The sequence below is a fragment of the Dermacentor silvarum genome, chromosome 3 (assembly GCF_013339745.2).
Source record: "Dermacentor silvarum isolate Dsil-2018 chromosome 3, BIME_Dsil_1.4, whole genome shotgun sequence".
In the NCBI taxonomy this organism is placed as follows: domain Eukaryota; kingdom Metazoa; phylum Arthropoda; class Arachnida; order Ixodida; family Ixodidae; genus Dermacentor; species Dermacentor silvarum.
Window position 1 is genome coordinate 222,085,772 of NC_051156.1, and position 12,026 is coordinate 222,097,797.

At 49.9% G+C, this 12,026-nt stretch overlaps 1 protein-coding gene across 1 annotated transcript in view; it reads right to left on the minus strand.

The window, feature by feature from the left end:
- Nucleotides 1–262: 262 nt before the first annotated feature.
- LOC119446746 (protein gooseberry-like) overlaps nucleotides 263–12,026 on the minus strand; it is a 62,856-nt gene continuing 51,092 nt past the window's right edge. The window contains exons 4-7 of the mRNA XM_037711272.2: nucleotides 9,992–10,230; nucleotides 6,060–6,258; nucleotides 4,469–4,584; nucleotides 263–1,464 (exon numbers count right to left, since the gene is read on the minus strand). Of these exons, the coding sequence (XP_037567200.1) occupies nucleotides 1,198–1,464; nucleotides 4,469–4,584; nucleotides 6,060–6,258; nucleotides 9,992–10,230 (821 nt within the window). The 3' untranslated portion in view covers nucleotides 263–1,197. The remainder of the gene's footprint in view (nucleotides 1,465–4,468; nucleotides 4,585–6,059; nucleotides 6,259–9,991; nucleotides 10,231–12,026) is intronic.

The following is a 12,026-nucleotide window of genomic DNA, read 5'->3' on the forward strand; positions in this document are numbered from 1 at the left end:
CCAACTGTTTCTTTAAGGAAATAAAGTGAACAGCACAGCTACCCAAAACGTCGCCAGCGCATTGGCGTCAGGAAGGATTGGATTGTATTGGAAATGCAAACTCGCTGGCTATCACGTGGCGTTCACCAAGTCGACGCTTCATTTTCCACTCGATAAAATGGACCGGTAACGCATCACAAGCACCCGTCTAGATACTTCATGAACAAATAAGTTATATATAGTCGTCTTACTTTGTAAAAGTGACAAAACAGTTTTTTTTTTTTATTTTGTTTCACTGCGCTGAATTTGGCCAGAGGGCGCTGTAACTACGAAAGGTCCGCTCCGCTACCCTAAACGCACAACTAAAAGGTGAAAATCGCCCGCCGCTCCGCTGTGGCTTAGCGGGGCAGCTCGGAGCGGAGCGGACCGTAAAGACGCTCAACTAAAACACTCTAATGTTGCTCATAATGCAGCACACAGAGTTGCATACGTGTATCTGCTTTGCGGAACGATGTAAGAAGCAAATTACACCGCGTGGAAAGCAACGTTTCGCCGCACTGGCTGCACAGCTTCAACGAACGCCCAACTTCGCTGCACGGATCTGCTGATGAGTTAGGCGAATTCCCCTCTTCGATCTGGAACAAGGTATCCTGATCCGCGGCGGAACATTTGCAACTGACCACTCGATGGGAGGGGGGGATTCGCCTTCCCGACTGGTCGTTTTGGACCGAATCTCTCCGCTGCAGATCGCTGTCTTGCTCCACCGTTCGGTCACGCATTCAACCGAAACATTTCGACCTGCTTCCTACGCGTGACAGTTTGTTTCCGCCGTGATCCAGCACGTAGCATTACGTTGCCCTCTGACACATTTGGCTCTGCGATATACGTATATAGCTTCTCTGAACGACGACTGCCATTCGCCGTAAGCGTTTGAACGAAGCCAAGGCGAAATCGCCGCGGGCGATGTTTTCCTTTTCGAGCGTCACCGTTCACACGAGCGACACCTGACGCGCGAGTACTTCTCGGAAGTACGTCGGGAGTTGACCACCTGCAGGCGAGCACTGGCCTGTGCAAAACATCCTCACTGGTGGAGGAGTCTGTGGGTTCATCCGGCGCGGGCCTTGGTAAGACGGAGCTTGGGGGCCGAGTTTGTGATGACAAGAGGCGTCACTGTAGTTTGCCTGCGATGAGCTATGTACAAAGCGGTCGGTAGTGGGGTCAGAGCGACAGTCCCCTAAGTCCCGGGTAGTAGAAGGATGCCTTGAGGTCCAGTCCCGACGCACCGAAGGGTGGCGACACGAAGGCGTCCGCGCCGAACGACGACGGGTCTGTGGCCGCAGCGGCACTCGGGGCTGTCGGGGCCGCGGACGGCGCGGCCGAGGGCCAGCAGCTCCCTTGGCTGACCGCCGCCGCCGCCTGCGTGCGCCATTCGTCCTGTTGCTGGAGGCTGCCGTAGTCCGCAGGGCCCGGGAGCATGTTCAGCATCTGCATACGGCATCGACCATTGCACTCCGTAAGCAATTCATCTATGTAGACCTTTTCAATGAGGATGCCCTGGGCGTCGCCATAATGCCTTCTCGACTGTGGTAATTGCGCGCGTGTCTGTGCACTCCCGCGCCACTGTCTAGAGCGGAGGTTCTCCCTCTGCCTGATGAAAATCTCTATAGACAACAGGATTTAGGAGTTACTGGATAAACTCTCAATATGCGTCTTTTCTAGCTGATGAGCCAGCTATATTAAAAAAAAGGCGATGGCGGCAATTACAGACCAGAACTTATCCGAACCCGGCGATCTCACACCTCATTTGCCCAGACATGTGCAAGACAGATAAATGCAAGGGCTGTGGTTCTAGAGCCAATCTGGAACATATCCTATGGGAATGTCGAGGCATAACAAACAATAATGGGGATGCAGCCTCTCGCGATCGCCTCCGCGTGCGCTGGGAGACTGTGTTGCTCAGCTCTGCCCTTGACGATCAACTTTAGGCTGTCCAGCGGGCCGAGGAAGCCGCCAGGGCTCAAGAACTCCTGGCCTAGGCGGGACCATTTGCCCGTCCCACAAACTCGCAGGGCCTTTCAACAAAGTTCTTTGACTGACTGATTCTTTAGAGAGGAACGCCTTTCTTGCGACGCCATCTGTGATGACAACTATACTGAACGCTATGGTTTGAAGAACAGTGATTACATAGTGTCCCCATCGCAAAAGTGCAACGTGAAGCGAACCTATAGCATCGGAAGAAAAGATCGGCTGCGGCATAGCGTCAGTGATGGCATGTAGGTATGATGGTATAAAGGGTGCCCCAGCTAACGTTAGCCAAGCTGTTCAACGAAAAAAAAAATATATAAAAACAAGCTGGAGCAGGATACGATTTTAAGACCGACGGTGCTCGATCGATAGACCTCTGACGACCGAACACCGTAGGTCTAATAATTGTGTCATGCGCCGTGTATTCTTAATATATTTTGTTCGTTGAACAGGGGTTCAAGGCGGCAAAGAGGAGTCGATACCGTCATCAAGGACAGATGCCGCTAGAAAACTTCGAATGCTCACACGAGGCATCACGTTCTCCATGTGGAACAAAGGCAACTGGCTGCACCACCTAAACTCTTCTCTCCGCCTTCGCATCCCAGCTGGACTCTGCCGACGCTATTGGCTACCCTACTTTGTCGTACATGGCTGGGAGTGGCTTTTACAAAATATTTTGCTTTCCGAGTCGGATGGGGCAACGACGCCTCGTGTGATGACTGTGGTAGCGAGGAGATTCTTAGACACGTTCTCTGTGACTGTCCTCGCTACAATTTACAGAGACGATCGCTCGCAATCGCGAGAGCGCGTTTTGATCAAAGACCTTAAAGACCTTTAACAGAGGAAATCATTTAGAATACCGACTTCACAAGCCATCGCAGCGGAGGGCGGCGAGGGCACTGTTGCAATTTTTAAAGGACCCCCCACCAGGCCACGTAGCAAAGTTTGGTTGTATACGCTGGAAGTTGTTACGTGCCCTGTAGGGAGCGTTCTACCGCAAGAAGTTTTCAAGTTGGTTCTTTAATAGCCGACATAGAAATAGGCGAGCGTCACCGCCAACATACACACTCTCTCCACTTTTCCCCGACTCCGCCTCCGGAAGCGAAATTTCTTCCCTGCGTTGGATCGCGTGACGCAAACGTCACGAGCCCCGCCTTCTCCTTCTTTTTTTTTTTTTTTTTTTTCTCGCGCTTTTTTGCTGCTTCCGCTGACGGTATCGCGCAGCACACGATTATGCACGCTGTGCACGAGAAGACCTGACTAGCGGTATAAGTCAGTGCTACACGAACACTGAGGCAGACGCAAGCGGATCACAGAGCATGATCCCGCGCTGGAACACAGTAGACAATTGCTTAGTTTCGCTATCGATCCGCGCGCGCGACTGCCCGACATGGGAACAAGCAGACGAAACGGAAGTACATCTCTGCTACGGTACGAAGTAAAACAAAGACACGCAGACATTCGGTTTGTAGGTTTTATTATTTCTCTAAACTTTACTTTGTCTATTGAAGCAACAGCTCAAACAAATAACTGTTGCTGCCTCGAATAATTCTCAGTCACGTGCCACGGTGAGTGACGTCATAGCACGCCAATGTACGTCGGCGCGCTTTCGCGATATACGTCGACTCACCGGCTGCGAACGCGGCGCCCGCGAGAAGGGCGAACAAGTTTATATGGGTGTTCTTGGGCAAACGGCCGTTTCGTTTGAAATTTAAGCTCTTTCCTCGGCGCATAGGGATGTAATACTTAGCAGACACGATCGTTACGCCGATGGTATGCGCTGCTCTTGTCAGTTCGAAATCACCAGGCCTGGTGAGGGGCCCTTTAAAGACAACAGACTTGGAGAAGCGGCTGTAGCCTGAAATGATGTTATAGTGCTACAAGTGCTACTGTGCTGTGTGGTGATAGGATGCGGTGATAGTGACCGAGTGTGATCTGTGCTCCTTTCTTTCTCTATCTCTACTTTTCTGTCACTTTACCTCCCTCTCCCCTCTCTCCCAAGCGTACGGTAGCAAACCGGATATTCTCCTCTGGTTAACCTCCCTGCATTTCCCCTTTCTTCTGTCTCTCTTTTTCGTTGAACAGCTTGGCTAACGGATTTCTTTTCCCCTTTGTTGTATTCACTTTTTTCATTACTTTCGTTGTGTTAAGGCCACAACAGCAGCAAGACACCCGCCGGTGTATGTTCACTCAAGTATAATCACAAGCGCTCGTACAGCGCAGCTGCCTTTCCAGAAGCGCATTGGCGCTTTGCATGGTGGCCTTGCGCATATACTTGAGTTCTTCGGCAAAATGAGATTTACTTAAATGTAAGGTGTTTCAATAGCTATGGAAAAGTCGTTGTTTTGAAGCACGGTGGCCAGAACAACGTATCATGCGAAGCCAACGGTATACTGCCATAACTCCGGCCGCCACGGTGAGGCAGCAAGTATGAAAAGTTCGTATTTTGTTGCGAAGGCCTCACCTGCGGCTTGAGCGGCTGCTGGGTCGCGCCGTAGTGCTGATCAGCACCATATGTGCTCGTCCGCGGGTCCGATGAACCGTGACCCATGGTCGGAACCACCGGCGGAGGAACGGCCTCTGCTGGGACGAGAAAAATGACAAAGTCGGGTGGTCACGTCGCTGTTCACTGTTTGGCTATGTGCGTGCTTGTAACACGCATATTCAGCGAAGGAAAAAAAAAAAAACGAAGAAAGAGGTAGAAATACGTGCTGCTTTCTTGTACTCTCCTGCACAGGGAATGTGGCGGTATAGTTCGTGCCCGTTAAATAACAAGTTGTTTGGCGACGCACGCACACACACAACCGTCACACACAACCGGACCATGTTTCTCGCTTATTGTTTGGCAGATGACGCACGCTTTAGTGACACCTTCGAAACTTGCAGTAGCGGCCGCTTTGTCTGGGCGAGCGCCCTTGTTGCTCCTCGAACGCTGCTAGACGGCCGCGTATTATCAAATTCGTCGAGTGTACACTGCACGTTCCTGCGGTGGCACTACTATATAGTACTATATGCATAGTTCCGCCTTCACATAAAACGCGTGTACCGGTGTTATATCAGCTTGGTGTTGGGTTTTGCAGCGGGTGTCACAGGTGTTTAGGGGTTCTGCGGTGTTTCCGGATTAAAGAAAAAAGTTATTTCTTCAGATTCAAAACGCGTATGTTTAGTTTTTCCTCTCGGAGGGAGGGGCAAAAACGTGACGCACTTTAATTGGAGTGAGGGTTCGATACACAGACAAGATCCACTGAGAAAACATAATGACTGTCCTTTCTAATAGAGGATTGACATGCAGTATCCTTGAATTCCTTTTTTTATTATTATTAAAGGACTGTGGTAAATATCCGCCGCTCGCGTTATATATGGTCGCAACAGGCGACAAAATTCGCATTTGGTGACATTGCAAATATGATTAAGGCAATAATCGTAAGCTTCCGGAATGGTTTAAGCACGAAATGGACCAACATCACTGTTCTTTTACACGCTCATGACTCATGAGCTTTCTTATCGGACACCACCGAACGTCCGTGACTGTAGCCCCAGGGAGTTTTCTTGCAATGTTCCACACACGCACACGCACGCGCGCACATGCTACATAGCGTCACCGCTAGCTTTTCGATTTTGTTACTTTTCTAGCTGACCAAGTCTCCTCTCACTGTGTGAGTGTTCGCTTTTCTATTGCAGGAGGAGGAGGAGGCGAAACAGAGAGAAGGCTGGCATGTTAGCCAGAAATGCGTCTGGTTGGCTACCCTACTCTGGGTGACGGGAAAGAGGGAATAGAAAGATGAGATAGAGAGAGAGGGGCTGTGGGGGAGGAAGGACACGGTGAGCTCGCGCACAGAAGAGTAATTTACTAACACACCTGAATATTTCTAATAAAAGTCCCTATAAGATGAACAATAATGGGCTGAAAGCGCCTCGGCTATAGGCGCCACTGTGCCAACGCTGGTGGTTCCTGTAGCCTGGACGATGGCACAGAGTTGAGTACTACGTATACGCACCGCTTTTACTGCACTCCAAGTCCACAGAGAAGTGATCGGCGTGGAAACTCCACTGACCTTGCGGCGCCTGGGTTGTGTGGTGCGGCGGCGCGTAGGGCTGGGACGCTGGCTCGGTGGGCTGCAGGAGATATGGATTGGCAGCAGCAGCGGCTGCGGCGGCGGCCGGGTACACGGGCAGGCTGAGCGCCGTGAAGCCGTTCATGTGCTGGCTGCCCATCTGCTTACGCCAGCGCGCGCGCCGATTGCTGAACCATACCTGCGCGCAAACAAGCACGACGAGCGCTGCACCGTGAAAAAGGGGGGCCCTCTAGCCGACCGCCATGCTGCAGGCGGCATACAGCGCGGGCAGACGGCCTAAAGTTGCGTGCAGTGCGGTGCCGAACAAGCGCCTCTCCCTCGCCGCCAAACAAGGTTGGCCCGCTGGGGAGCGGAAGCCAGGGAGCGGCAGGGGTGGGGCGCTTGCTTGGTCTTGTACGAAATAACTGCCGTGACCGAATCGCATATTGAGCTTCCAGAGGCTATATATGCACCGCGCGTATTTGCGGGCAAGAATGCGTGCTTAGACATTCAATATTCTTCTTTTTGTCCGTGCTTTCAAAGCCGAGTGTTGTGCGGGGATAACTTTGACGCAGCAGCGGCAAACTAGCGGCGACATTTACCGAGAACCTGTATCCGGGAACTCTGGGGGTGACATCTTGTGACGCTTTCAACAATCGCAGAATGTCAAAACAGTTATTGTGTGGCACTTTGAGAAAGAACAAAAAATATACAAAAGTAAATTTGTGATTGTTTACGACAACCGATAACTGGAATACAGTGGTCACTTAAGTAAATATTCAACACTCGCTTGCATTAAATATAGCGTCTTACGATCTCGCCACCAGCGCTGGTGTTCGCAAATGTATACCGAAATGTGTATATAGTACTCATTCCGGTACTCCCAGTAGACGTCTTGCTATAGGTCTTTTGGTGATGGCAGTTCGAATTCGTTACGGTTGTGAAACAAACGGTGGGAGGGAAGCGGCCGTGACACAAATACTTGCCTGCCAACCTATGAACTTTAATATTCGTAATAGCAAATACTTTTTTTTGTCTGCCCTGAGCACACACCTATGTGGGATATAGATATACATAATTTGGTAATGATGACCTATACACTGCACACAAGCCGCAGCAAAACTGGATTATCAGAAACATATGCAACACATTGTTTTTAGATCGCAGTGTCTTTGTGCGATATTGTTACTGGCGATTATTCCCGTCATAAGAACTGAGCTGCTCGACAGGCAAGAAACTTACTCGAAGCACATGACCTTCTGGTGTCCCTTCCCGTCAGAAGACATCCAAAGGGGCAATGTCGTGAACATTTTCGTCAACAGAATTTTTCGGAAGTCTTGACGCAACATTAATAAAATCGTAGAACGAGACCAAATTCGTAAACTCTACGAAAATTTTGGGAGAGCTGGTAGGTATGCAAATGACAAACAGAACGGCTACAAAGAGCAGCATGTAGACAGTCAGTCGCAAAAGTTTAGAGACAGCGGGATCAGCGTCGAATTTACGAGCAGTTTGTGACCGTTGCCAGTAAAACTGTACAACACTATGCTCATCGCATATACTATAGCACAGGCTGCAAATCCGAATACCAGTCTGCGTTCCGAGGCCACGGAGGTATTACGCTTCTTCATAGTGGTGCTATCAGCGCTTGTTTTTGTATTTCGCGGGCTTTCTTTAAAGGCAATTACATAAAGCTCCATCAATGGTACTTAGTTGCAAACACTTCAGTCGGCCATGTTTAAATGCGATCTACAACTTTCGTATTGACACTTTCTTGGTGAAGCCAATATTTAAAAAGTTCGGCAATTAGTTTCGCAAAACGAAAAAAAAAAAAAAAAGCCGGCAGATCCCACGCGCTGTGGGAATCGATGTTATGCGAAGCAGTGTGCGGGGAGCCTACCAAGTTAACGAAACGACCATGAGAGCGCCAAGACGTAGGCGGCTCTTTCATGACCCACATGACACGCATGTCATGAGTCCTCAGGTGTCCCTTTAGCTACACCTAAGAGACCTTAGGGCGAAAGCCTTAGTCATACTCGTGACTATGACTTCTACCACCATCCTTTAGTGTTTCCTTCACTTAGTACCGACGTCCGAACCCATTTCAGTGTTTTTTGAGTGTCAATCTTTTTTCGCTGAGTCATTGTCATTTTCGCTCAGTCACGGTCATGACTATGACTTCGACCAACAACCTTAGCCTTTTCCTTCACCTAGTAATTCCAGTGGTTTTTGAATGTCAATCTTTTTTCGCTGAGTCATTGTCATTTTTGCTCAGTCATGACTATGACTTCGACCAACAACCTTAGCCTTTTCCTTCACCTAGTACCCCATCCGAACCCATTCCAGTGGTCTTTGAGTGTTATTTTTTCGCTGATTCATTGTCATTTTCGCTGAGTCATGCTCATGACTATGACTTCTACCATCATGCTTTAGTGCTTCCTTCACTTAGTACCCACGTCAGAACCCATTTCAGTGACTTTTGCATGTTAATCTTTTTTTCGCTGAGTCATTGTCATTTTTGCTGAGTCATGCTCATGACTATGACTTCTACCAGCATCCTGTAGTGTTTCCTTCACTTAGTACCCACGTCCGAACCCATTGTAGTGGTTTTTGGGTGTTCATCTTTTTCGCTGGGTCATTGTCATGACCTAAATGACACGCAAATCATGATGCGCCATGGGCGCTGTGTCTGGCCTCTTGAGCGCTTGATAAAATGATTGGCTGGCGCTATATTTCTGCAGCTTATCTACAAACCAGCGCCGTGGTGAAATAATATAAACGAAGCCATTGATGAATGCAGGATAGGAAACAGGAGGAAGCCAGACTCGTGTCATGTTTAGCACCGAGGAGCGTCACGTACATAACCGATGACGACTCGCACTTGAGGCATCACTGATTTCATTCTTCTTTTCCAGAAAAACATTGCCCACAAACGTCTGCGAATGTTTACATCAACTGATATCGCACGAAATAATTACATTGCATAATATTATGCCAGCTAATGCGTCACGCTTCGCATTGTGGGCGAAATTACCACTTTTTTCTCAGATCCTGCGGTCCGTAAGCTTTCGCAGTTGACTGTGCGTACGAGTTAACTAATAACTGCATTACAATTTGGGCGAGCAGCTTCGTGACGTTTTACGCGTTGTTGTGGTAAGAACCATTCACAATGAAGACGTGACTGACCTTGATGGTCGACGTGGTTATGTATTACTGCCTAAAAGTGCGTCGTGGAAAGATAGTTATAGTTTATTCAACTAATACATGGTCCGCGACTTAATGTATCATATAATACATGACACTAAGCTTGCTCAGAACTGATAACGCGGGCGGAACGTCGCTCTGATCACTGTCGGAGCGCAAAACTTCGCGAAAATGAATAGCATTCGAAAAGGCGTCGCTATAAAATCGCGGCCCTGTTTGGTAGTTTTGTGTTGGCGATGCCGTCTGGAGGGCATTGTTAGCCGCACTTTGGCTGGCTGGTGACACGAGCCACTATAGATGGTGCCATTCAATTGTTATCAATTTCGGCAGTCTGCGGTGCTCCTGTGGCATTTGTGATACTATGCAAACCTGTGTAGGAAATGAAGGACTGTGCTACTTCCATATCTGGCGAGCTAGAGCGGTCTCTGGCTTCACATTACCAATAGGTTAGAAACACCAGCAATGGCCAGGATGACAATTGCGGGCAAACGAACCACGGCGTGAACGTTCTTGACAAGAGCTATAATGACTGTGCCCAGGCGTCTGCGTGTGATGCTATATACCCCTTGCCATTGTTTAAACCACTCCCAGATTAGAAAGTGCCGCCCATTATACCAAAAATTCGAAGACCCGCTCATGCCCGCCGTAAGAGAAGTTGAGCTCGGCAAGCGTCTGCACATTACAGGCCTTCCCGCGCATGCACTGCAGGTGCCGCCGTGTGGGTGTACCTGGACCCTTGCCTCGGTGAGGCGCGTCCTCTGTGCCAGCTCCTCGCGCGTGTAGATGTCCGGGTACTGGGTCCGCTCGAACGCCTTCTCCAGTTCGTCGAGCTGCGCCGCCGAGAAGGTGGTGCGCGAGCGGCGCTGCTTCCGCTTCAGTGTCAGCCCCGGCTCGGCCGTCGAGTCGCCTCCGCACTCGCCGTCCGAGAACGAGTCCAGGCTGCACTCGCCGCCGGACAGGCGGGACCCTGCGAGGAGAGGGCAGTGCTATACCGTGATCGATGAGGGTGTGCGTAGCGAAACTGGGAAGGCTGGGATATATTTATATTTTTATATGGGGAGCCAGGCTGATGGCCAGGTAAAACAAGAAAGACGGGATAAATCAGGGGTGCTAATCAATGAACACGCGGAATGACCCACTTCTCAAGAAACACAGGGACGGTGAAACCAACGAGAACAAATATGTAGATTGTGTAGTGAAAGCCCGAACCATGATGCGCACGTCGTTCTGTATGTCTGCCCTTAGCCTGCTAGCTTCTACTTTCTGCGACTTTGACACTTTCGCAGCACAATGGAACAGGAGCATAACAGCGGGGTTACGAAGGACAACAATGTCAAATTAATTGTTTCAGTTAATTACTCAGTCAATCGGCACAGGACGTACGGAGATATGGCTTACCTGTTCCCGTCTCGCTTCGCCGCATAAACCGCGAGGCACTTTTCGAAGTGAGCTGCGGCGGTTTTTGTCATTTTATTTGACGAATCCCTAGATTCAGGAAAACGTATAAATGACGCCACATTGCAAGGCTAGATCTGCCCGTAGATTGCACTAGCCTCCCCCACAGAATTTTAGTGACGGTAAATAACCAACAACTCACTGACCGACGGGCTCTCGCAAACTACTTTTTCTCAGCGAGAAAGTCGTTTCGCACTTCTGTGTGTGGATTGGTTGCCTCCGCATTGGAGATATTCTGGTGGCATCGGTGACATGCATGTGACCATGACCTGATTACTATATCGTCCTGATGTAGCCACGGAAATCGCGAGGTAAAGACAGCAAGCACGCGCAGAAGCTGCAAGGCACACATCCCTGGAGCAGATCTACCGTAGGCGCGAAAAAGCGCGTTTCGCTCGCAGAACACCAGACCGGGCGATCGAGGGATCCAGCTGTTCTAGCGGGCGAATCTCTTTCTCTCTTTACTACGGTGGTCATTTAATTACGCGCACGCGGCGGGAAGAGGAACCAGTTAAGAATAAAAGTCGGCGGTCGAGTGTCCTTCCTGAAGTTGCAGCCGCCGCCCCGAGCGCGCGCGTCGCGATTAATGACGGCCCCCGCGGCGGGGGCGTCACGAGTTGACCCCGCCGGCGGCCTCTGTAGCTCGCCTCCCCCCCTCCTGGACGCCCTCTTCCGCCCCTTTCTTTCCATACCCCACAACTGCGCGTAGACGTCGCCTAGTGCGTGATACAACTGCGGGGATACACCCTTCTCCGCTGCTTTTCCGTCGCGCCGCTGCCTGCGGTTGCTACGAGTCGCCCAGTGGGCTTCTTTTGCGAACGCGGCCGGTAATAGACGAGTTGGTAGCTGTTCCATCCTAGAACATCCACTGTGTGAACGAACACGACAGAGAGGGACTAGAAATGAATGTATGGGGACTCTGCTCACTCGCAGTTAGTAAGAGGCAGTTTACAAGTGCGCACGCTTTCCAAGTATACGAAAAATACTTAGCAATCAAGCCAACTGACTTCGCAGGAAATAACACGAAAACTAACGGTACTCATGCTGAGGATTAGCGTAACTTGTGCTTTGGTAGCCGTGTGCAACAAACAGCCTCTCGTATATAGCCTTTTCTTTCACTGACCATTTCATTTCTTTCGGTTTCTGATGTGCCCATGATTATATTATCTATTACAATTCCTTAATGATGCAGTAACCGAGGCTCGAATGATATCGCCCAATCTTTCGGTCACGTCATTCAGGTCACGCCTGCAATTTCTATTCCTTCTAAATTCAGCGAGGACTCCGTTTTTTTTTTTTTTTTTCATG